Here is a 26,809-nt window from a genome sequence, read left to right as displayed (position 1 = left end):
GAGGAAGACAGGCAATCAGGTCTTTCACTTGCAAGATGGCAATGGAAAGTGCATAACTTCTTGCCAAAGCAACAAGGAAGCTGGATTTATTACTACTGTCACAAACGACATCTGGGTATTGTACTGGGCTGTCTACTGAGCCAAACTGCCAGCACCTTCATGAGTACAGCTGTGCCTGCTTATAAATGATCGCCATAGCTGGGCTCATTGACAACTGGCCTCTCATAGAAGGAGGACTAGGAGGGGTCATACAGAGTACCCTGCTACTCCTCCCAACCAGGCTCTTGTGGTTGACCTCAGGGAGGAGCTAGAAGTAAATAGGTTGGGAAAGACTAGAGAGGAGGCTCTATGTGGCCATTGGGGAGGAGTTAATTTAAGCTGGGTGTAGATCTTCCAGTGTGTTTGCTTTAGGGCCACCCACTCTTCTGTGCATAACCCCTAAGCCCCCCCCCCCCCCATTGCTATATAAATAAGCCTAATTGACCCATTGATTTTCCAGAGTGAACTTTGGTGGAGTTATACATTGGGGCCTTCAGAAGAGAGGTAGATGGTTATGTCTCCCCAGGGAAGGAATTTTGGCAACACTGAGGGTTGTTGAGGTAGAAAATGGGGAAAGTTGAGGAATAGCCTGAACTTATGTGTGATGCTTATAGGCTAAGCTAAAAACCCAGAGACTTAAAGTTCAAGACTCTGGGAACTAGACTTATGGCTCTAGGTCTTAAAAGCCAGAGGCTTAGAGCTGTAGATATTCAGACTAAACACTGGCTAGAGGCTGTGGCTCATGGCCCCAAGAAACAAAAGTGCAAGCAGCTCTTGATGCACAAGGCTTACTGCTCTGGGCTTTGAGTGCCATATCCCTGCTGGCACCGAGTTAAAGTTCCTATGGTTTGGATGACAGACTCTTCAGTTCTTAAGCCTTGGTAGCTTTCAGGACATCTAGTGATTGGGCCTTGTGGGTCTTATCTTTGGGTCTTTGAAATCCCTTCTGTAGTTTTAGCTGTCTAATTTCTGCTACTCGTCAGTCTGAGAAACTTCAGCTACCTTCTTGCAGTTGCTTTGGTAGGCCTGGGGCTAGTTTAAACCACTATGGTGATAAAGACCGCAAGGGGTCAATACAAGGCCACGTGGAAGATGCCCTTTATTTGGGCCTGATAATGGAATACCAAGGAGAATAGAGCAGAGAGAAGTCTTCTGTAGACTGGCCTGAAAAGAGTGGGAAATAGGTTGCTTAGAATGCCTGATAGGGAGAATGCCATGTTTGTGCACAGGTTACATAAGCTGCTTCATAGAGCGTAATTCATGATTCATGAGTCTTATATAACAGGCCAGTCATAGGCCTCAGAAGACCAGATACTGGCTCTTATTGTACCAACCACAGGTATTTTGTGATTTCACCAGGGAGATATTCTCCCATCCTGAGTGGCTGAAAGGCCACTCCAAAATTTACCAAGGCTTGTTTGTCTCTGAATAATGTGCAAATCGCAGTGATGACTGGAGCAAGTTGTCTCTGAGGTTTTAAGAACTGTTCACCATTCTCATTTTGCTCTCATGAACCTAAAGCTGCCCTTTAAAAAGTCTCCTTGAAAGAGAAAAATGAAAACAAAATGACCTGGGTGGTGAAAGGATTGAGAAACCTGGGTAAAGTCTTCAACAATAAAGGATAAGTTTGTTTTCAGCATAGATGGATGGATAAGCAGATGGATAATTTCACAAGGGTGTGATTAAGAACCTTCGAGAAGAAGGACTTCCACATGTGCTACAATGTGAATGACATCGGCCAGTTACAAAACAAAGAACAAATGGTTCCACTTCCCTGAAGTACCTAGCATCAGTCATGGGAACTGAAAGGGAAATGGTAGTTATCGAGGTGTGCATGTAGGGGGAGAGGATGGGGGAGGTTTCAGTTTTTCAAAAGAAAGTTTTGGGTATTGGCTGAAAACAATGTAAATAAACCTAATACCATTGTATTTACTCTTAGAATAGTTAAGATTTTAAATTTGCCAGCACTCGGGAGGCAGAGGCAGGCGGATTTCTGAGTTCGAGGCCAGCCTGGTCTACAAAGTGAGTTCCAGGACAGCCAGGGCTACACAGAGAAACCCTGTCTTGAAAAACAAAAAACAAACAAACAAAAGATTTTAAATTTGTATATGTGTGTTTTCTAATTAAAAATAAAAAATAGATCTGTGGCCAAAAGTTACTATTTATAATGTCAAAAGTGTTGTTTTACATAGCAGGCTTTTATTGGAATTTCATTAGGGATAATTTGCTCACCTGATTCATTATTCTGGTTATACCTACGTGTACGTATCAAGCCCAGTAAGAGGGGCATTGTAAGCAGCTGCTTGCTCATGGTTAAGTTGTTCTCAACTCAGATAGTGAGAAGTCAAGACAGAAAAATGTACTGGGTTCTTCAGATAATTGCTTTTCCATTTGCAGCATGGGAGGGCCTGAGAATAAAAGCTTGCCTTCATAATTGATAGCAGACCTGGAGTGTGCACGGACAGACTCATAGAGGAGAGGAAGGGACAGAAGGAAAAAATGAATGAAGAGAGAGGGAGAGAGAGAGAGAGAGAGACGGAGACAGAGAGAGAGACACACAGAGACAGAGAGAGAGAGACACTAATGGAGACATTCTTTTCAAGAGTCCGGAGAACCATATTAGAGCAATCTCCCAATGCTGTAAACTAGACATGCTACATGTATGAGGAGCAGTGCTGGGGACATTGCTAAAGGACTCCTAGGAAGGAATTGCCACAAAGTTTCATGGGGGTGGTTCTGAAACAAGACCTGGAGACTAAACTAGAAATGATGGAATGATAAAATAATTCAAAGGATTATAACAAGAACTCAAAGTCTTATGAGATGGTTACATTTACACACTATTAGAGCATCTGTTCCTTCCATTGAAAGAAGTCCAGTATGCATTTGATTATGTTTAATATCCCAGTTCTCAGAATACTAGTTTGTCCCCCTAATGAGATATCACACTTATCTTTCCCAGAAGTCTCTCTGTGAAGACACTGAGAAGAGCCTGTCCACTTTCTGACTCCAAACTCAGGAGACCCTAACTCTCCCCCTTCCTTCTGCCTCCTTTCGTTCAGATGCCCAGAGTCCAGGCATGCTTTCCCTAGCACTGGGGACTTTCTCAGTTGTCCTTTGAGCTCCCCACTCCTTTGGTCTGTCATGTGCTTGCCTGCAGACCTTCGTTGCTAAGACATGCCAATTTAGTAGGAACCTTAGTTCAAAGGGCATAGCTTTCTCTTCTCCATCTCTCAACTCCTGGAAACCATTGAGATTAACAGCTTGTCTGCTCTTTTATTTTAGACTAGTGACATTGACATTCTTCTGAGCCTGTTTCTGAATTCTTTTATTAACAACACTAGGAACTAGAGGCTGGAGAGATGTTGTTAAGGGCACTGGCTGCTCCTCTTACAGAGATTCTGAGTTCAATTCCCAGCAACCACAGGGTGGTTCACAACTATCTTTAATGTGATCTGATGACCTCTTCTGTTTTTATTGTTGTTGTTTGTTTGTTTGTTTTTCGAGACAGGGTTTCTCTGTATAGCCCTGGCTGTCCTGGAACTCACTTTGTAGACCAGGCTGGCCTGGAACTCAGAAATCCGTTTGCCTCTGCCTCCCGAGTGCTGGGATTAAAGGCATGTGCCACCACCGGCCGGCTTGATGCCCTCTTCTGGCATGCAGGTGTACATGTAGGTAAAGCACTCATGTACTCATAGACATATAAACAAACAAACAAACAAATCAACTAATCAGTCAATTAATCAAGACTTAGAACCCCAAAAGGGAATCAATTTTCCCAGAAATGTGGGGTATCCTGCTCTATCATTCTCTTTCTTGTTCCCCAGTACAGTTCAGTCTCACTGAACCTGTAAGGCCATCCTTTCAGCTAGACTGGTCAGTGAGCCCCAGGGATTTCCCCATCTCGGTCCAAGTCACAGCTGTGCTGGGCCATCCCTGACTTTTTACGAGAGTGCTAGGGATCCGAATTCTGCCTCTCATGCTTGCCAGCTAGTGTTCCTTACTCACCAAGCCATTCCTCTGCTCCAAGTTCTTTTCTCTAAGTATTAGCTAGACCTTACTAAAACCCAGAGCTGCCCTTCACTAATGGGCCAGCTGAATTCTCCCCAGTCGATGGAGTCCAAGGTACAGAGCAGCACGTGGCACTGCCCGTTCTCTCCCTCACCTTTCGAGAGAGCCAGGTAGGACTGCCTGCTCAAGCTGTCAGGAACCAAACATCTGAAGAACAAATCTTGCTTCTGTTCTCTTTATGAAAGCCACTCTTTATGTTCTCTTTATGAAAGCACCGGATAAAGTTCCAGCCCCTTTGTATCTCGTAAACTCTCTTGTGGGATGTTCCTACTGGATGTGTATGTGCACGCCCCCACCCCCCATCTGCATCGTATCTATATGCTCCTCTCCCGAGGGAGATCTCTATGGGGAGTCGGTGTGGGGGAGAGTAAGGGCCAGCTGAGGAGTCCCTGCCAGCTGCAGCTGTTTTTCTCCTAAAGTAAAAGATTTGATGTGCTGTTAGGTGAATTAATTTCTATCCCAGAACTACACAATCTAATCTACATTAGGCAAATCTGTCTAATTTTCCTACTGGCATTTGTTCTTCCTCTGGTTTTTGACGGATCGGATCGGCATGTTAACAGCATGCGGTTCTGCTGGAACCGCGTGGGTAACTTAAGCTAGGCTTTTAATAGGTCTCTTTCATCTGACCGCTTCGTGGGAGAGTGGCTAGCCTGCCTCTGTTGTTACCAATGCAGTAGTCTGACATTTAGTTGTTTTTATAAATTTGTCAGCGACAAGGTCACAGACGTTACCATGCGTTATTTTGAGGGAGTTATTGGAAGTCCGTGTGTGTTGGGGGTGGTGGTGGTGGTGGTGGTGGGGGGACAGGGGACAGGGGACGGACGCTACACAGTGAGAGAAGCTGCAAGAGTCAGACAGGTAGGAATGGAAGGAAAGGAGAGCCGTATGAGCCCTGACAGTTTCCTTTGATTGGTAGAGAGGAAAGCGTGCCGCCTCTGCATGGTTGCCTTCCAGATTTTCCTGCTGAGTGTGATTGAACCCCTAAATCACCTTCTCACATGAGCTTTGGTTGCTCACGTAGCCCCTGGTCCTGCTGAGTCAGGGGTGGTCTGGGCTGTTCCCTTCAGCTTCTGGAACACTGTGTGGTCACTGGGAAATTTGTCCCACCGAGATCATGCACAACACGGATGTGTGAGTTCCAAAAGAACATCTGGATGTTCTTAAAGGGATCAGAACACTGCAAACGCAAGCCAGATGTACTCTTACCATCAAACAACCAAAACGCAGGATGAAAGGATGGAAGATTTAGGATGTGACAAAACGAGAGGAGGGGGAAAGTGAAAGAAGATAGGAGTCCGGAGAAGACTGCTTGGTCTCACTTAACACACTCATGCAGACCAAGGTGGCTTTTTTCCCCTCTTCACTGCGGTTCTCAACCTTCCTAATGCTGGGACAGTTCCTCGTGGTGTGGTGACCCACAACCATAAAATGATTTCGTTGCTACTTCATAACTGTAATTTTGCTACTGCTATGAATCATAATGTAAATGTCTAATATGTGACCCCTATGGTGGTCGTGGCTCACAAGTTGGGAACCGCTGTGACTAATAGGATTTTACAAGGCCTCTGAAAGCTGGAGTACAAATTAGGCAACCTAGAAGTAGTTACCCCGATCACCACTAGATGGCGCTTTACAGAGGGCGTGTATACAGGGATCCTGGCAAAGTGTTGAGCAGATCTTAGCAAGCTTGCTTAAATAACCATTCATGAAACATTGAAGAAATTCAAGTTCTGAAGAGGGTTACTTAACCCAGTTATATAGGTAACGGTTGTAGGTTCATAATAACATCCGAGACTTGTGTACAAAGGTGAAATAGAGGTTGGAATGAGAACTCCAATTTAAGAAAATCCTATGTGGTAGTGGTTCATGCCTTTAATTCCAGCACTCAAGAGGTGGAGGTAGGCAGATCTCTGAGTTGGAGACCACCCTGAACTACAGAGTGAGTTCCAGAGCAGTCATGACTCCACAGAGAGACCCTGTCTTGAAAAAATAACCACAACAAACAAAGGAAATGGAGAATCAATGAAGAAGAAGAAGAAGAAGGAGGAGGAGGAGGAGGAGGAGGAGGAGGAGGAGGAGGAGGAGGAGGAGGAGGAGAAGAAGAAGAAGAAGAAGAAGAAGAAGAAGAAGAAGAAGAGGAAGAAGAGGAAGAAACCATTAATTGTAAGAGAGCAAGTAGGGGTGTATAGGAAAGTTAGAGGTGGAAGGTGATGATGGTGTAATTATATTATCATTTCAAAACAACAGCAGCAGCAGCAACAGCAACAGCAACAGCAACAACAACAACAACAACAACAACAACAACAAGGAAGAGTTAGGGTTTTACTGCTGTGAACAGACACCATGACCAAGGCAAGTCTTATAAAAAACAACATTTAATTGGGGCTGGCTTACAGGGTCAGAGGTTCACCATTATCATCAAGGTGGGAGCATGGCAGTATCCAGGCAGGCATCGTGCAGGAGGAGCTGAGAGTTCTACATCTTTATCCAAAGGCTGCTAGTGGAAGACTGACTTCCAGGAAACTAGGGTGAGGATCTTATACCCACACCCACAGTGACACACCCATTCCAACCAGGTCACACCTATTCCAACAAGGCCACACCTTCAGATGGTGACACTCCCTGGTCCAAGGATATACAAACCATCCCAGCAAGCTTCCCAGGTGTGTGGAATGTGTGGATTTAGACTAAATTATGGTGATTTTATTGTTTGGCTTTGATTAGGTTTTCAGATCTTAGGTAGGGCCCATACTTTGGGAAGTGGGCTGTGTGGAATATCTACCTTGGTTATATCTCTAATAGTTCCCACTGCTGGGGACTAGAGAAAGGGCTCAGTGGTTAAGAGCTCTTGCTGCTTTTGCTGAGGACCAAAACTTGGTTCCAGAACCCATGTCAGGTGTCTCAGTCACCTGCAACTCTAGCTCCAAGGGACCTGACACCTGTCCTCTGAAGGGACCCCCTCCCCCAACATTCAACACACACACACAGAGGCTCACAGACACATATTAAAAAATATATATTTTTTGAGACAGTGTTTCTCTGTGTAGCTCTGGATGTCCTGGAACTTACTATGTACACCAGGCTAGCCTCAAACTCAGAGAAATCCTCCTGCCTTTATGTCCGTAGTAATGGGATTAGAGTCATGTGGCACCATGCACAGCCCCAAAATAAATCTTAAATAAACTACAGCATTTCCATTGCTTTCCTGGGTCAACTCTTGCTTCCTAACTTCCCCACCTTCTCATCCATTGTCTTTGTTCAGCTATATTGGACTCATTGAACTGCAAATGCTTATGGACCACTTAAGAGTGCCTTAAAGGGGCTGGAGAGATGGCTCTGTGGTTAAGAGCACTGACTGCTCTTCCGAAGGTCCTGAGTTCAAATCCCAGCAACCACATGGTGACTTAGAACCATCCGTAATGAGATCTGATGCCCTCTTCTGGTATGTCTGAAAACAGCTATAGTGTACTTACATATAATAAGTAAATAAATCTTTAAAAAAATGGCTACTGTAGGTTCATATACTTAAATGTATGCTCCTCAGTTAGCAGAAGGATTAGGGAAAGATTAGGTGTGTCACTGAGAGTGGGCTCTGAGTTTTCAAAAGACTCACTCTGTTCCCAGTGTTTTCTCTCTGCCTTGTGGTTTTAGATCAAAACATGAGCTTTTAGCAATTCCTTTGCTCTGCCATCATGGTCTCTAACTTTGAAGCCACAGGTAAATCAAAACTTCCTTTTATAAATTGCCTTGGTCACAGCAACAGAAAAATAATTAAGACAGATATACTCGTTTTGACTGAAAAGATGATGAAAGTCTTCACAATAAAGAGAAAATGTAAACATTCTACGATGGAAGAGGAAGGCATTTCGGGAGGTGGGAACACTGTAGTGTAGAGGTGAGGCCACCACCGTGCCTCGTGTGTGGTAGAGCTCGCATGGCGCATCCTCTGTGAAGGCTGAGGAGATATGAGCAGGAAAACTGCCTCCTCCTGTTCCCTTCGCTCTCTGCACTGCTCTCTCTCTCTCTCCCCTTTTTTTTATTGGATATTTTATTTATTTACATTTCAAATGTTATCTCCTTTGCTGGTTTCCCCTCTGGAAACCACCTATCCCATCTCTTCTCCCCCTGCTTCTATGAGGGTGCTCCCACCCACTCCCGACTCCCCGCCCTGGCATTCCCCTACACTTTGGGTATATGCCCAGGAGTGGTAGAGCTGACCTACCTATACTAAAAAAAAAAAAAAATACAGTATCTCTAGCATGATACTGTAATAATAATATAATATAAAACTATTACACTGTAAAAATAATATACAGTGTTATTCTACTTTCATTCTGTTGCTGTGATAAACTACCTAGATGAAAAAGCAACTTGGAGGGGAAAGGGGTTTATTCCACCTCATAGTTCTAGGTTACAGTCCCATTATATCAGGGAGGACAGAATAGCAGGCACTTCAAACATTGCAGGTTGGGAAGAGAGAAATGAAAGTGTGCATGCTTACCTTGTGCTCAGCCCCACCTCCACACAAACAGGGTCTCGGATTCCCTGCCCACAGCACGGTGCCACCCATAGTGGGCTAGGTGTTCCCGAATCAATTAGCATAACCAAGACAATTCTCACAGGCAGGTGCACAGGCAAATCTAATCTAGTGAGTCCCTCATTGGGACTCTTTACAAGTGAGTCCACGTTGTTTCAAGTTCACAATGAAAACTAACCATCACAAACACTATGTGTGAGTGTGTTGCTGTCCAAGTATGATATTGTGAGGAATAACGATGTCTGTATAATAGTCATTATCAATGGAACACAAAGAGAAGCACCCTGGTTCAAGTGTACAATTGCAGCCTTTTTATTCTCAGCTGCAAAGCAGCCTTTTTTGGGTTTGGTAAACACGTAAATCAGATAAGATGTTTAAAAATGGCAACTGTGGACCACCTCCCTTTCCTTTCAGGTGGTGGTTTATCATCTCCGGCCTCCGTTCACATCACAGGCCAATAGCTCCTCTCGGCTCTTCATAGCAGCAACCACCGTGGAAATGTACTTGGCGTAATCTAAACCAACCACGTCTTTTCCATGACCCACCAATGTACTCTGAGTTATGTGCACGTGAGAGATGAGTATATATCACCAAAACCAAAAGTCTTGTAAGAGGATGCCTTCAGTATCGTGATTCCCAATGTCCACAAATGAAAACAACTCAAATGCTTCTCAAGAAGGGGATGGCTAATATGTCCTTTATTCACAGAACAAGGCAAGTCAAAGGAACAGATAGCCACCACATAAATGACTCTATTTCTCTCTCTCTCTCTCTCTCTCTCTCTCTCTCTCTCTCTCTCTCTCTCTCTCTCTCCCTCTCCCTCCCTCTCTCTCTCTCTCTCTCTCTCTCTCTCTCTCTCTCTCTCTCTCACACACACACACACACACACACACACACACACACACACACACAAACACACACACACACACACACACACACACACACACACACACACACGTCTTAGAAAGTTCAAACACTTTCAAGCTAATATATAGTTTAGGGTAGCATAATGCCCGCAGGGGAAGGCAGGGCACTTCTGTGAAGCTGACAGCCATGTTTCCGGATGGGCTTGACATGTGCACACTTAGCAGGCAGGAGAACGCCAAAGTCATGTGCAGGAATAGATCTGCCCCATTCCTTTCTCTATAGGAAAGGGAAAAAGCAGAAATAAAAACATGAACTGCCTTCATTCTCCTGCCCTCCAGTTCCAAAGAGGGGAGCCTGGAAACAAAACAAAACAAAACAAAACAAAACCTTGACAGAGTTCAGCTCAAACTCAAATCCTCAATCAGATCCGACATCGCTGTCGGCCAGCACGCTCTCCCACCACAACCCCCACCACCATTTGCTCTGGATGATTACAATATGGACCGCCTTCAAGGCCAGGTCTTCTCACTGCCCTGAGCAAGAAGGAAAGAACAAAGGTTTTGGGTGTTTTGTTTTGTTTTGTTTTGTTTTGTTTTGTTTTGTTTTTTCCCTTTCTTTCTCTTAAAAATGACATTCTAAAGTGGCTGGCTGAGCTTTCTACAGATCAGATTCTCTTAGGGGGCCGGGCCTTGAGGCCCTAGCAACCGAGCGAGCCTTTGTCGCGTCATAGCAACAGTTTCAGCCATCCCTTTCCCAAGGCCTTCTTAGTTCAGCAACCCTCCACCCTCCATCTGCAGGAGGCCCTCGCTGTTTGGGTGGGCGTGGATGTGCACTTCTGGCTTAGCGAGCGGCAGTGCTCTGGCTTCGTGTTGGGGGAACAGGTTATCCGCAAGCCAGATCACCGGGGAGGGACGGCGACAAAGAATGTTTATTTAAGGAAAAATAATATCAAAACATTTCAAGACTTTTAAAAGCACACCCTAAATTCTGGGCAAAGAGGGCTGGAGGGTGGGAAAGTCACCTTAGTGCAAACTCCATATAACAAAGAAGAGACTATCTATCGAGGACCCACCACGGAGTCAATCGGGACCGAAGATGCTGGACAGGGTTGGGCCAGGTTTTCAGGACCTGTGCAGGCAAGTGCTGCCCACACTGCCGACGCTGAGCCAAGAGGGTAAGTGACTTGATGCAGGTGTGTGTGTGTGTGTGTGTGTGTGTAGTGGTGGTGGTGGTGGTGGTGGTGGTGTTAGACCTTCCTGTGCTAAAAGCGCGATTCAGAGCTTATCTTCCTATGGCTAGACTTGAGCCACCAGGTATTGCTTGTGTGTGTGTGTGTGTGTGTGTGTGTGTGTGTGTGTGTGTGTGTGTGTGTGTGTGTGTGTTTCTTTCTCTGGGTTTTTATTTAAAAAAAAAAAAAGCCATGCACTGCCTGATTAGTACTAAGTACTGAAAACAACCTTCCCCACATTACCTAGAGAAGATTAAAACGCTACCTAGAGAAAAGCATTCCCGCTGTAGTCTCAAATGACTCTTTTTCAGAGTTCAGGAAAGGGCATAGCTATTTTTGTCCTTGACATCTTGCAGGTGTGTTAAAGAAAAGTGATGTTTGTAAACAGGTAATATTCACAGAAAACTCACTGGGGGCAGTAGCAAGATGCAGTCCAGTTTTTAGCATAGTTTCTTAGGAGAGTCACCATGCCCAGGCCAAGCCCTCTCTCCTCTCCACCTCGAGGGGAGGGAGTTCTGTCTGCCCCTGCTTCCAAAGTGCTGGGATTAAAAGTTGTGCGCTCTCAGCTCCTGTCTGTTACATCTTTAGCATTTTGTTGTTTATTTTGTGTCTTGCTTCTCTTTGTAAGCTTCAAATGCTTACAAAAAAAATGCTGATATGTTAAAAAAAAATGGGTCACTGGGAAGCTAATACTGTACTAAGTCTATAGAAACCTAACATCTTGACAATGTTAAACCTTCTTTTCCACACAATGTTCTACTACACAGTTATTTGATTTGATGTCTTTCATCAGTTTTGTAAATATTTTCTCATGGATTTTATACGTTTTTATATGTGTTTTAAAGATCTATATCAAAATATTTCATTCTTTTTAGAATTATAAGTTGTTGTATTTCATTTTAAAATTCTCCTTATTCATTGCAACTATATAGAAAACTCGCTTTTATCTATTAACCTTGCTAATTATGACTTAATTGTGAAATGATCCCCATAGGCTTATATGTTTGAATGCTTAGATCCAGCTTGGTGGCACTCTGTGGGAGACATTGTGTAACCTAGTTGGTAAAGATGGGTCACTGGGCATTCTTCTGAGGGCTATTGTATGGCCCTGCTCCCAGACTGCGCTCTCTGCTTCCCGGTTCCTGTGAGAGCCCTGCCACCACAGACTGAGACATTCTAATCTTTGTGCTTCCTCCATAATGAGGACCTACATACACCCCAAGTCAAAATGACCTCCCTCTCCTATGTTCATCTGTTGAGATATAATATACCCAGAAGTGGAGTCAGTTGGTGCAATAAACCTGACCACGGGGTGCATAGACTTTTTGGAACTGGCTTGTAGGAGGTGTGTAGAAAGGTGATGAGTTGTGTGCTAGAGAATTGTTCTCAAAGCTTAGTGGGTCACCCTGGTGCGAGAAAACCAGTGTGGGTAGGAATATGAAGAATAGAGACTGCTTGTGAGATTCAAGAAGACAACCAAGACTGTATCAAAGACCTGATGAGAGGCCGTTTATGCTGGAGTCTCGGAAGGCAAAAAGTGGTTATGTTCTGCCAAATCTGCTGGGGATTTGTGTGAGGATGAATTTAAAAAGAACAGAGTGATTTACCTAGCGGAGGGAATTTCAAGATAGGGTAACATTTAGGCCACGTCATGGTCATTAATTTTTAGCTTGATTTATAGTGAGAAATTAAAGTAAAAATAGACCAGAAAAGAAGTCAGGAATGCCGAGTTTCATAGCAGAAGAGTTGGAAGGAGTTCAACTCTGCTGTCCTTGTTAAAGAGATTACCACCATTAAGGAAGATGCTGCCGTCTTTGGAAGGTGACTTGAGGGTGACTCATCTAAGGCTCTAGGGTGTGGAAACACAAGCTCACTTGAAAAAGGTTCTTCCAAAAAGATCATTAAAGTTGTGACCTCGGGATTTCAGAACACCAGTCCTTCCTCTCTCCTCACCCTCTTTAGTTCCATATTTGGCCACAGTCTCTTCCATACAAACTTTCCCATCATATGCACCATCACACAAAGGCCTAGTCACTGGGATGCCTGATCTTGAACTTGGAACACCCCCAGGTCTCAGCTCCAGATACTTCTTTGTAAGTTAGCCATCTCAGATACTTCTCTGTACTGAATGTAAAGGCATCGAATACACTAATTTTCTGAGCCCTTGTGCATGTTTGTGTGTGTGTCTGTGTGAGAGGAATGCTGGGTTTTGTCAAATGATCAGACTTTTTCTTTTTTTAGCCTAATGTCAAAGGTTACATTGAAATTGATTTTTAGAAAGTATTGAAATTATTTTCATTTTGAGGTTTAGTGGTAATCTTTCTAAAGCTTGGTCATTAGAACAAATTATTTAGAAATCCTAATTGGTAACATTTACGAATCTATTCCTTGAATTGTAGAGGCCTAGAGCCTCTTTCTCCAGTGAGAAATAGCAAACTTCCATTTAAACAATTAACTCTTTTATGTAACTCTGCCTGTCTAACTTTATTGAATAAAACATTACCATAGACTTTGATACATTATCTCAATCAACAAAGACCATGCTCAAATTCCCAACTAAATCAAAGACTTTTTTTTTTTTTAATCAGGGTTTGGTTACAAAGTATACAGTTTCTCCTGGTCCTGGTTAAATTATTTCCTCTTTGGTACAGATAATTTTCCTGAAATATGAGCTGCATCTTTTTTTTTTTAGATTTATTTATTATTATACATAAGTACACTGTAGCTGTCTTCAGACACTCCAGAAGAGGGAGTCAGATCTCGTTATGGATGGTTGTGAGCCACCATGTGGTTGCTGGGATTTGACATCAGGACCTTCCGAAGAGCAGTCAGTGCTCTTAACCACTGAGCCATCTCTCCAGCCCATGAGCTGCATTTTATGTGGTCATAAACTTTTATCAGTTTTGCCATCACAATCCTGAAATTTCTCCATGTAAATCAGAAGGGTGAGATTTTTGTTAGTGAGTTAATGACATTTATGTTGACAATGAGACTTTTTAACTCAGTACATAGTTGGGATTGATTGGCAGACCTCCTTCTCCCCGCCCCCTTTTCCTTGAGACAGGGTTCACTATGTAGCCATGGCTGTCATGGAATACTCTATATAGATCATGCTCACAGCTACCCGCCTGCCACTGTCTCTTGAGTGCTGGGATGAAAGGTATGTAGCACCACTCCTGACCTTTAATTGAATTTGTTACTTCTTAGCAACAAGGGATTGAATCCTTTGGGCTACTGGGTAAGGAGCAAGGAGGGTGATTGCCATGGGATGGGCACAGTGGAGGAAAGGCAAGATTTATAAAGACCACACACTACCGGTTCACAGTGTGTCTTGTGTTCACACTTGTTTCATCCTTGGTCATGAGTTTCCATCTTTAAACTGGTTCCAAGATGCTCATGAGAAAAACTGCTGCTTCCTGTTCAGCAAACCTTCCTGTTTCCTGCCACATTATTAGTAAAAGGTATTTTATGACCATGATATGTCAGAATTAAAGGCTCTAATTTTCCTGCTTTAGTAGTTTAAACCATAAAGAGAAAAACAGTAACAGTTGCCTTGTTGGAGAAGAATTACCTTTTGTGGCTAGCTTCAAACATGTCCCAAAGTGGCAGTCTGGGAGAAAAATTGCCTTTTGTGGCTAGCTTCAAACATGTCTCCAAGTGGCAGACTGTTAGAAATTATCAAAAGACTTTCTTAGTCTTTTATTTTAATTAAATTTAGCCTTCTTGATTTGTGAAAAGTTTGTAATTGAAAATTATCACCAATAATATATGTTTAGACTTAAGATGGTAAGACATAATTTTATTAAGTGCTACTCATATCCAGACTAGATATTCATTTCACATGTTAATGCTGTAATGTAATGTATTGGTAATTGTTTTTGTTTTTTGTTTGTTTTTGCTAGTTTTGGAGGTTAGGGGAAGAAGAACTAAATTGAGTATAAGAAGATAAATACAGAAAGCCTTCAAATCAAAATAGAATTATAATGTCTATATATTTATTAAAAAATGGTCTAGGGCCCTTTCCCATAGTTAGTTTTATAAGTTATTGTAGATATTTATTAGTGTATTTGTTATTTCCAGAACACACCATACTAAAAGTAGTGAATTGGAATGCACAGGGAGCCCACAGAGCAACAGCAGTGGAGAGAGGGTATAGCTGGAGTCTAAAAGTGACACATAAACATGAGAATTTAGCAAAAGCAGAGTAGGGACAGTTAATGTACAGAGTAGGCAGCCTTTCATGTCAATGGCCCTTGGCTTTGTTCCTGTGTTAGAGGACAGTGCAAGAGTTCATGTTAATTCAGGTGGCCCAGAGCGAACACTTTAGAACTGTTGTGAATGGAGTTGCTAAGAAAAAAAAAAAAACTAGATTTTAGTTGATTAATACTCCATATGTTAGAATATAATGAAGCATGACTGATTTCCTTTTATTCTAGAAAGATTTTCTTTACATTATTATTATTATCATTATTATTTTCACTATTATTACTGTTGTTTAGTGCTAAGATTGAGCACAGGGACTCATGCCTGTTCTACTACTGAGTCATACAACCCCCCTTCTTTTGTTGTAGTACTGAGGTTTGAAGCTAGGGCCTTATACACACTGGGTGAGCACTGCTCACTGAGCAACACTCCTGGCCCTATTATTATTGTAATTAAAACCATGCCTTTGGAACTTATAGGCATGACCTTTAGTTAACAGGAGAGTTAACTTGGAATGATTTTATATTCTGTTCTGTATGAATTAGAAGTTACTACCATTTAATCACTCATTTCATACTTATACTTTTTTTTTTTTTTGGTTTTCCGAGACAGGGTTTCTCTGTATAGCTCTGGCTGTCCTGGATCTCGCTTTGTAGACCAGGCTGGCCTCGAACTCAGAAATCTGTCTGCCTCTGCCTCCCGAGTGCTGGGATTAAAGGCGTGCACCACCACTGCCCGGCTCATACTTATACTTTTGCTTACTAGGCTTAAATACTATTGCATGGTTGCTCACATAAACTCTTTTCATTTTTGTTTGAATTTCAGAAGTCTCTACTATCTGGGCGAATGTTTCAGATTTTGTGGAACGACAGCTAACTATGCACAAGGTAGGCTTTATATGCCAATTTCAACACAGAAGTCCAAGAGCTATTTCTTATGCAGGCTTAAATACTTTTGCTGGGAGTAGTGTAGGTTGCCACTCCTTTATTTTTATTTTTGATACATGTAGGATTTTTAGCAAGCTGGATATTATCCTTAGACAACACATCTGTAAATTTTTCCCCTTTTAGTGATAGAGAGCACAGGCTGCTCTGTCTCGGTTTATGTAAAGAAACTAGATGAGGTCTATTTGTGGCTGATAGTTTCTGGCATGGTTGTGGAAGGGTATAAAACTTCTTGTTCTGCCTTTTTTTTTTTTTTCTGGGAATAACTTGTAATTGGAAGGTATAAATACAGAAAGTAAATTCAGCTAGTGCAAAATGAGAAAGTGCCTATGATTAGACTGTTTCTTTAGGTTTAAGTCTTAGGTTTAAATGCTATAGAACTAGGTAGATATTTTTGGGAGGAATTTGGAGGCAGTTAGGAGGTTGTAGAACTTTTATACCCTGCTCACATGTCCTAACTATGACAGTCCATGGTTGAATGAAATTTTCAAACTTATTTTGTCTCATTTGGAAATTTGAATTATTTATCACCTTTTAAAATTGGCAGAGTATTTGTAAAGCTTTTTTTCTCTCTCTCCATTTTCTTGAAAAATCAACAGGCTTTATGATATTGGCCTTCCATTTTTGCATGCAACCATGGCTGTAACCCATGATGTGTTCTCCCTTTTGCATGAAAGATGCATGCATGTCCTGGCCATTATACACTCTAGCTGGCTCCCTTCACTCCATGGTTTTTTTCTGCTCTTGCATATTTGAATTTGTAGCCATGGCTGTATAATATTTTTAGGGTATCATATGTCATAACAGACCTTGAGGTTAAGTGGTATTTGCATTTACTCAGCAACCAAGACTACATTGTAGGTGATGCCTTGGATGCTGGTTTGCCTGATTCCATTTCATCTTCCTCACTTATCCAATTTTATTGGGTAGCACATGGGATACTGGTCTTCATTATGACATTGTCATATATACATGGCTGCACTATCTACAAGGCCTACAGAAATTACTAGATTTTTAAGCCCAAGACTTAAATCTTCAGTTTCTTTCTGGCAATTGGATGATTATCAAACTCTGTCCTTTAATGGAGTTGTGTGCGATGTTCTTTTTGTCTCCCTTTTTCCTTTCAGGGTGTTCAGATTTCAGGACTTGGAACTTTCACTTTCTCAAGGCAGCAGCTTGAGGTGGGAAACAAGAAGTTTGTTCTAGTGCAGAGGCCGGTGTTTATCATGGCAGAGAAGTTAGTGCAGACCCACGGACTCAAACAAAACAAAGTATTTTCTCCTGGTAAATCATTTTAACAGTTGAGATTTTCCCAGAAACTTATTGGCTTGCTGAGACAAATGGAAAGGGTAAAAATTGGTAGGTGCTGTATTAGTTTCCGGTTTGAGAGACTTGTGCTTCACTGTGTGTGTGTGTGTGTATGTATGTGTATGTATGTGTGTGTATGTGTATTGTGCCACAGGATGCATGTAGGGGTCAGACAATAACCTATGGGAATCATAGCTTTCTTGCCATGTAGGTCCTAGGGTTTGAATTCAGGTCCTCAGGGCTTGGTGGCACATGTTCTTATCCTATGAGTCATCCTACCAGCTGGGGGAGTCCATTTTTAGATACTAATAAGAGGCATGGGAAGAGAAAGTTCATTTAAAAGCTATGCAACAGGGTTCTACCAGCTTATACTCATGTTTCAGATTCTAAGAAATTAAAAGTGGGTAAAAAGAAGAGAAATCTAATTTAGGTTCTTTGGGTAATGAGAGGAAAAAAACCTTGTTTAGCTAGCTGTGAGGAAAAAATGTCTCTCTCATGTATATAGTTAAATTATTAAAAGTTAGAATTTAATAAAGCTGCACGTAATCCATATTAACGGATAGGTTTTTTATACCCTAAAACAGTCCTTCCATATTTCCTTTCTTCCTTTCCTTCAATTTCCTTTTTCTTCCACACATTTTTATTGAGGGCTCTCATGCTACAGTGGTAAATAAACCAAACTGAACCTTGCTGTATTTATAGACTTACATCCCATCTCAATGCATAGCTTTCACCAATCCTGCTGCACTGGTTGTCCACTGTGGAGGGCTCAGCTCCCAAGGTCTGTGCTCCTCCTTATGTTCCTCAGTTTTCAGTTGCACCCCATTCAGGTATGGCTAAAGAGAAATGGTCTATCCTAGGCAGCAGCAAGAGAAAAACTATACCTTTCCTCTAAGTTAACTTTCCAGAAAATCCATTTCTTCTAAAAAGGATAAAGTAAGTCAGGTGTTCAGGTACAGTGGTTCATCCTGTAATCCCAGCTCTTGTCAGCCTGAGGCAGGAGGATTGCCACAAATCCGAGGCCACTCTGAGCTGGACAAATAGAGTAAAGCTCTGTCTCAAAAAACCAAAGCTACCAAACAAGCAAACAAAAGATACGCTGGAAAAACAAATGCCAACAAACTGTGCTGAAAATTTACTCTGCATATATTCAGTATGGTGGGTTTGAAGAAAAGTCAGCCAGCCATTCACCTAAAATTTTATGTCTTATCAAAAACACTATGAAAGGAAATAGAGATAAAGTGGATTTCTTTTAAAGAATACATTTGCTTTAGAATTGAGTTTATTCTTCACTTTGGATCTTGTATCATAATCTTAAAAAGTAGTTTAGATCTACAACTAATTTTTTATAGGGTATAGAATTATCACTGTCTACATCTTAGATTTGGAGTTCAAATGACTCACTACTAACTAGCTAGATTATCAAACACTGTAGAGCAGTTTTCAGTAATCAGTAAGATGTGGCTCTTACTCTGAAACTCTTAGGATGACGGGGTGCAAAACAGCAGCCTTGGTCCAGGAACTCGATCAGATATGATGCATAGGGAAACATGCCTGTCTCCATTCAGGGAGGCTTTGTCAAATAGAGAAACTGTGGGACAATATCTCAGGAATTGTAAGGACACACCAAGACTTCCAAACAGAGTGAACTCCATTGGGAACAGTCTGGGCATGGCTGTTTACTATAGCAAACTGGGGGGGGGGGCATAATTATGACAACAATAATAGGTAAAGCTCACTCGTGTGATAAGGGTGTTAGGATTCATCCCATGGGAACTGCTGACAGGCTTGGGCAGTACATTTTGGTACCAATCCAGTTTTAGCTTTGGTAGAGCCTTTTGTGTTACTGCAAGTTGATGAAATAAGACAGAGGCAGAGGCAGAGGCAGAGTCAGCATGGAAGGAATAGGAAAGAGTTCAGGTGGGAGCTGATGGGACTAGGTGAGAATGGGGAAAGCTATGTAGTCACTCAGACTTCTTGCTTGGAGAACAGTGAGTGATCATCTTGATGGTAATATAACAAGCTCGTTTTGAAACTTGTTGGCATCCTGCCATTCTCGTAGGGATTGTTTAGGCAGAGGTGATCCCAGGCCTTAGAAGAGCCCCAGAGAACACAGCTCTTGGAGTGAGTTTACCTAGCAGAGGAAATAAAGAAGCAGACAAGGATGGAATCCTGTGGAAAAATCAGCCCTCCCAAATCAATAAATACACGAACATCAAAACTTTAGCCCAAGCCCCTCAGTCTAAGGAGTAAAGGAAGAGGGAAACCAGCAAGTAGACTAAGGAGGAAGTTGGAGAACCATGGCACAGGTATAAGAGAGAAGCGGTCATGATCAGCAGGTCCCTGATAGGTCGGAAAAGGAAAGATTGGCAAGTGTCCCACTGGCTCATCCACCATGAGAGAAAGGGTCTTTCCTGACATAAGTGGGCTGGAAGACTCTATGCAGAGATGCAATGGGCTACGGGAAAGCAGCAAGCAGACCTTCTGTTTTAAGAGATGTACATTAAAGAGAAGCAGAGAGAGATGTTAGAGGACCATTGCTCACTGGGAAGGAGACTGGGCTGATGTAGTGAAGGCCACATTTGATAGGACTGCTGCTAATTCTTAGCATTCAGCAGTAAGCGAGCACTTGAAAGAGTAATTCGTGTTAGGAGACTTCTTGGAGCATGCTCCTTGCACCTCTGCCAGTGGCCCTTATCTGTCACGGTCTTCTCCAGCCTCTTTGCTGTTGACTTTTCTCTGACCTTGTACAGCTCCTACACCAGTTCTAGTCAAACAGGTCCTCACTTCCTTTCACGGACGATGCAATCTTGTCACTTATGAGCTCCTTGGAAAGGAGAGCTTCCTGCATTTCGGCTCCTTTGATACCTTTGTGTAAGACTTAGTTTCATGAAAGATAACTTCCAGTGAGGATGGCTATCTTTTCAAATATTTACAATTTCAAAAATTTACACTGCTGCAGAGTGTTCTGAAAGACTAGGGAGCTGAAAACCTCAGAAAACTGAGACTAGAATAAAGGCAGTTCAGCACTGCTCTGTTCCCTAGAGAAAACAAAATCCTTGTTAGATGATTTAGATAATTATTTTTATTATGAGCAAAATATATTATACTTTTAGGTGAAATTGCGCATGTATCAATGACCATTATATTCATTTTCTGCAACAATATTACAAGTATAAGGGGAAAATTTGGATAATTCTGTTCTTTTAATATCGATCAGGTAATTATTTAAAAGTGTCTTTATTGTAATCTTTACTATGTATCTTAGTAAAATCACCTTTCTCCCACTCTTTTTCTTCTCTAGGTGATATTCCAGTTGTTCCACTTAATTTTGTCATGATATCCCTGGAGGGTCCATTTAACAGGGATACAATAGAAGGGTGTGTTAAGGAGACACTACTTTTTTTATCGAGATCCATTTCCGTCAAACAAAAAGTGGAGTTCACATTCAAAGGAATTGGGGTCCTTTCGATCAGAGACAGCAAAGTGAAGATGAGATTTTATAAGGACTTCCTCTGTTCGATGGATGGAAGTGGCATCTTGACTAAAGCCCTTGCGAATGTAAATTGTTTTCTTTTTCTAACTCTCCTGGTTTCATGTCTATTGCTGTGGCAAGGCAGCCTGACAAAAAGGGTTTAGATTAGCTCACAGTTCCAGGTTACAATTCAGCATAGCAGGCATGTAAGGTGGCAGGCAGGAACTTGAAACAGTTAATAGGACCACACTCAGAGTCTGCACTCTTGGGGAGTCTGGGAACCAAAACTCGGGGGTGGTGCTCCCCACTTTCATATCAACAGAACCAATTGAGATTGTATAATAAATTGTATAATTGAGTGGTTCTGACTGAACATGCTGCCATTAAGAAAGTCTATTTGGTAGTAACAGTAAAAAACAAAAAGAAAAAAAGTCTGGAACAGGTATGGCATCTCACGCCTTTAAACCTAGCACTTGTGAGGCAGGCAGATCTCTGAGTTCGAGGCCAGCCTGGTCTACATACTGAGTTCCAGGACAGCCAGAACACCCTGTCTCAAACCACGCTCTCTGCCTCCCAAAATACCATTAAAAAAAAAAAAAAAAAGGGAAAGCTTGTGTTGATGTATTTTAAGTGACAGTTTTCGTGTGTGGAAATGCATGCTATAAATGGTCAGTTCCTTGACACCCAAATTTTGAATCAGTGCTAGCCAAAGAATGGTAAAAGAAATAGAAACTCATAGATCCGGACATTTTATATTGCCTCATTTCTGACAAAGCTCTCCTGCATGAATCATTAATTTAATCTGAACATACTACAAAAGCAGCGTCGATTGTCACCCTATTTTTCATGCAGAATGTGGAGGTGCAGAGAGGTCCACTGTGAAGCCTAAGCGAGTCCGATAAAGCTAGCACAGGAATTCAAGCCTAGGGTCTCTCAGCACTCAGGTTTTGCAGCTTGTACTATTTCATCTTAAGAAAGTTTACCACAAAATATAATTTAAGGCATGCAAACATACTTTGAAGGTTTTTTCACTGTATTATTATTATTATTATTATTATTATTATTATTATTATTATTATTATTATTATGTGCTTTGTGCATGTGTGTTTAATTGCCATAGAGTCCAGAAGAGGGCGCCAGATCCCCTGAGAATGGAATTGAGAGCGTTGTGAGCGCCTGTAGTGGGGAATCCAACCAAGGTCCTCTGGAAGAATAGCTGGTGCTCTTACCTGCTGAGCCATCTCCTTAGATGCACAATGTTTAGCTTTTAGTTTACAGTGCCATAAAATAAATTTCACGGGTGTCACCATCACTGTTAACCATTAAGGAGCTGGCATGATGTCCGTGCTAAGTTAGAAGCACAGAATTTAAAGAGGCAAAGAAATAATCAGGAACACTTATCCAGTGATCAACGTGCCTTTTGTACACCTCTAGGCACTAATAAAAATGACAAGAATTAATTGAATCATCACAAAAATCCCATAGAGTGGAAGCTTGATTTAGGCTGGCCCAGCGGTCCATTTCTCCCCTCATGGTCCTGCGCAGTGGCGGTTGGAGAGGTGGGGCCCTGTATAAGGAGGCTCCTGGGAGTTTTCCACACAATGTTATTTTATGCAGGATTTCTAAGACGGATGCTGACCCAGTGTGTGGAAAAAGGAAGCTGTAAGAACACAAGGCAGACTCTGAATTTACAAGAAGGGCCCAAGCACCTGACTGGCTTCTTTCTAACTCTAGAGGACTCTGCTGAATTTTAAACACTATTTAAAAAGGAACTGATGTTTTATTTGGCACACTGAACTCCGAAGTGTAACATTTAAACTCTGTAAAAGAACCAGCCTTAAGACTATATTGTATGACAAAGAGTTTGGTCAATGAAGGTGTTCCGCTGTATCCCTCCCGTCAGGTTCAAGAGGCACCATGCACACAGTGTTCCGGAGCTGAGAAGTCAGGCTGCTGCTTGACAGTGTGGATGAGTCTCTCCCCGGAGCTCTGGCTTAATCAGAACTTAACATCTCCTGTACTCCGCAAACACCGGGAAACATGCCGCGGAGTGGTAGTTTCACCACCAGATGTCCTATAATTCAAACCTCAGTATGGACCCATAAAATAGTCCTCTGGGAATGGGAAACTTTATGTGCATATTTAGGTGATTAAAAAAAATCACCTCTTTTTGAATTTTCTTTAAAGTCCTTTGTAGGCTATAGCACACATTCAGAAATAATTGTACACATTGATCCACGGTAATAATGTGGTTATTATATAAAGTGATGACTACAATAACTTTTGGTTGTGTGCTCTCGAACACAGGTCCACGGAGTACCTCATTAAAATCCTGCAAGGCCGCTCTGAACGTAGAGCCTGAGGAGACAAAGCAGCAAGCAGCCATTTATTAACTGCCTATATTTAGGGTCCTGTGGGCCAACAGTGGAATCAGAGCTGTACTCTTCTGATAGTTTCTAGACATTTGCTCACTTTCCAAAGTGGTCTAAAAGAAGGGTCAACTCTTAGGGAAATTTTCAGAAAGTGTAGATGCCTTGGGAGAAGGCAGCATTTGTAGAACTGATTTTCAGCTTCCCAGGTGAACTTTGATGAGGGAGGTCACTCCTGCTGTACACTGAACACTGAATAAATACCACCCCACTGGTAGCATTGTCTTGGAGGCATCCTGCAGTGTTTTGGTGTGTCCAGGGTCACAGCTGAGGCATAACCTCTGTCTCTGCCCCCAGAGGCCTGGCACCATGGACTCGGTGCTGTCTAGCAGAGAGTCCTACAGAAAGCGTCCCAACAGTGCGATGGCCTTTCCAAGGTGAGTGTGTTGCTCTACGGGTTAATCCTGGCACCAGTTCTCCTTGCTTATTGGGCTGTATTTGTTTCCCAAACTAATTTCTGCTCTTCTCTCCCCTTTGCTGCCTCCATCTCTGCTTCTCTCACTCCCTTCCATCTCTCCCTTTACCATCTCTGTATAAGCACCAACCAGGAGTTTATTGCATATATTTTCTATGGTTAAGTTTTAGAAAGATGAACCCAAAAGATTCTGACCCTACTTGTCGTTCATCTTAGTTCTTGCAATATTAGTAAAACTATCACTTGGTAGGTTTCCTCTATTTTCTTCCACTTCCTCCACTGATGCCTTTTTTCTTTCAGCTCCCAGCAAACGTCCTGTCTAAGCACTGACTATTATGACCAAGCACACTGTATCCTCAAGAGGATGGTGGATATTCTTGGGGGCTGCTGATAGCAGTGATAATCGTAACAATAGCATTAGTAGCTGCTCTTTGGAGCAGATGTTAAACAGTTAGGAACTTTCTCAGTAGTATTACAGTCACTCTTCATTATAATTGTATAATGTACATTTTGCAATTTCCCCCATTTTATAGAGCTATAAATTAGTTTTTTTTTTTTTTATTTTAAGCAAACGAAATAAAATAGTGTTAGTAAGAAGACAGAAAGAAGAGCCCTGGAGGCTTACGCTTTGTTTCCTGTTTGGCTCTTACCCACACACTGTCACTGTGTGTTCTGACATTATTTATTCATTTATTTGTTTTGAGGTAGGGTTTTATTGTGTAGCCCTAACTGGCCTAGAACTCACTTTGTAGACCTGGCAGGCCTGGAACTCAGAGATATCCAACCACCTCTGCCTCCAGAGTACTGGGGTTAACGGCATGCACCACTGCTGCCCAGTGTGCTCTGACTTTCTTAACCTCTTAAAAATATTTATTTTCGTTATTTTTAATTGCATGTGTTTAATGCACATGAGTGTGGATGCGCTTGGAGGCCAGAGGTGTGTGTCAGGTTCTCCAAGGGTTGGAGTTACATATGGTTGGGAGCTGCCTGACGTGGGTGCTGGGAATTGAGCTTGGGTCCTCTGGAAGAGCAGTTTGAGATCTTAGCCACCAAGTCACCTCTCCAGCCCTGTGCTCCTAATCTCGATTGCCATGCCATTGACTGGCATTCAGGTCAGGTGAAGGAAACTTGGGTAGTAACAGCCACCTTCATAGAGTAATGTTTTTCTCAAATATTTTATGTATCTGATCTCCTATTGTGCTTAGGTTTGGAACCCCCCCCCCCGACCCCCCCCCCCCCCCCCCCGCAGAAAAGCTGGTTGACACGTACTCAGAAGAATCAGAGTGAACTCAGAGATCCGATAGTCAACCTTTGTATCTAGTAGCTGAAATGCCCACAGAGCTGGTGAATGTCCAGGCTAGAAAGAAATGGTTACTTTGCTCCTTAAAATTAAACCAATGAGCAGGGCGTGGTGGTGCATACCTTTAATCCCAGCACTTGGGGAGGCAGAGGCAGACGGATTTCTGAGTTCGAGGCCAGCCTGGTCTACAGAGTGAGTTCCAGGACAGCCAGGGCTACACAGAGAAACCCTGTCTCAAAAACCAAAACCAAACCAAACCAAACCAAAACCAAAACCAAAACCAAAACCAAAAACACCGCAATGGATTCAAAATCATTTTGATTTCATTGTTTGGGAAGATATATTTATCTGTCCTCTGTCTTTCATTGGTTAATTAGTCTGTTTATTTATACATGTGTGGACACGGGCATGCCACTGTGCAATGCATGCAGGCCAGAGGACAACTTACAGGAGTTGGTTCTTTTCACCCCCATGTGAGCTCCAGGGACTGAGCTTGTGCAGGTTCAGCAGGTTTGGGGGCTTTTACCTATTAAGCCACCTTATGTGAACCTTCTTTGGTAGTCTTTTGATTGAAGCTTTCATTCTAAGGGGTGGTGAAAGAACTCCATATGAGCATATTGAAACGGGTGTGAAGAGTCAAATACTCAAAACAAATGGTAGAGTTTATTTTTGTGAAGTTTGACCCTTGAATTTATTTAAAGGCACACAGTCTCACTCCAGTGGGAGTGCCCTGAACTCACCCCTGAGACCAAAGAAACCCTCAACTGTATACACCAACTGGACACCACTTCCCAACCCATCCTTTTGCAGGTCCTTCTTTTTTTTTAACATAAGGAGAGGATGGGGAAATGGAAGGAGGAAGAAGGAGAGAAGTGCTTATTGCAGGGTACAGTAATCAGGCAACGATTTTGTGACTTTAAACTAACAGGCATCTCTCACAGATGTAAAACAGACAGAAAAACTCAAACTGAAACCAAAGGAAAAAAAATTAAAGTGTTCAAGCAATTTCTTTATATCAAGCTCTTTGGGGGGGGGCATGGTTCAAGGGTATATGGACTTGGCAGACTCTCAGATTTGGCCTCAAAGAGAGTTCGTGCTATATAGTTAGCAAGGCAGATATTTCACCCCCTTGAAGGAAGTATGCTTGTTGAGAAATCAGAGAGGTGGTGGGTTGCTTCCCAGAATTGAGAGTTCACACAGTCGTCGGTTCAGGACCAGAGCAGAAGACAAACATCTTGATTCATTCTTAGGATTGAGCACAAAGAGACAGAGAACAAAACACCCGTGGAGGTCGTTGGAGAGGAAGGCGGAGAGAACAGACCAAGGAAGATCAAGTTGAAAGACCAGTCAGACAAAGAAGGAGGAGCCAGGGGTAGGCCAATGGTTTGTGGGTATAGTATATTATTCTTGACTCTTATGTGCTAGGCAGTATTACTTAGTAACTTATATGTAAATATAAGTAAATAAATATCAAAGTAAATAAGGTTAATAATGTATTAGTTACTTTCCTGGTTATAAAAAAAGTATCTGACAAGAAGCAACCTAAGGAAGGACAGGTTTATTCTGGTTTATGGTTGGGTTCCAGGGGTTAAGCATGGCAGGGTGGGAGGCCAGTGGGTCACATTGTGTCTGGGGCCAGGAAACAGAGACTGATCAGGAAGTAGAGCCCACCTGTAAAACCTCAAGGCTCACCTTCAGTGATTCTCCATATGCCGTGCTCTTTCTTTTGTTTAAATATCTCCTATCCTATTAAGACTGAGTGTCCTATCTTCTTTTTTTTAAATTTTTTGTTATTTTTAATATACAGTGGAAAAACTTTCACAGGTTTTAATATATAGTTCACTTCTTTTATTTTGTCAGTTCTTTTTCCACTTTTAAAAAATTTATTATTTTCTTTATGTACATTTCAAATGCTATCCTGAAAGTTCCCTATACCCTCCCCCCGCCCTGCTCCCCTACCCACCCACTCCCACTTCATGGCCCTGGTGTT

General features: G+C 42.3%; 1 protein-coding gene across 2 annotated transcripts in view; it reads left to right on the top strand.

The window, feature by feature from the left end:
- The first annotated feature begins 10,243 nt into the window (after positions 1 to 10,243).
- The window catches only part of Ccdc81 (coiled-coil domain containing 81), a 37,482-nt gene continuing 20,916 nt past the window's right edge, over positions 10,244 to 26,809 (top strand). Inside the window, exons 1-6 of one of the 2 annotated variants that reach the window (NM_001162979.1) lie at positions 10,244 to 10,691; positions 15,774 to 15,835; positions 17,020 to 17,176; positions 20,505 to 20,761; positions 23,402 to 23,481; positions 26,070 to 26,191. In NM_001162979.1, the coding sequence (NP_001156451.1) occupies positions 10,613 to 10,691; positions 15,774 to 15,835; positions 17,020 to 17,176; positions 20,505 to 20,761; positions 23,402 to 23,481; positions 26,070 to 26,191 (757 nt within the window). In that variant the 5' untranslated portion in view covers positions 10,244 to 10,612. Of the gene's footprint in view, positions 10,692 to 11,674; positions 13,906 to 15,773; positions 15,836 to 17,019; positions 17,177 to 20,504; positions 20,762 to 23,401; positions 23,482 to 26,069; positions 26,192 to 26,809 lie in introns of those variants that run through there. The other variant, XM_017312298.2, reaches the window with a different exon arrangement.

The sequence above is a fragment of the Mus musculus genome, chromosome 7 (genome assembly GCF_000001635.26).
Source record: "Mus musculus strain C57BL/6J chromosome 7, GRCm38.p6 C57BL/6J".
Taxonomy (NCBI): Eukaryota; Metazoa; Chordata; class Mammalia; order Rodentia; family Muridae; genus Mus; species Mus musculus.
This window is presented reverse-complemented; position numbering and strand designations above follow the sequence as displayed.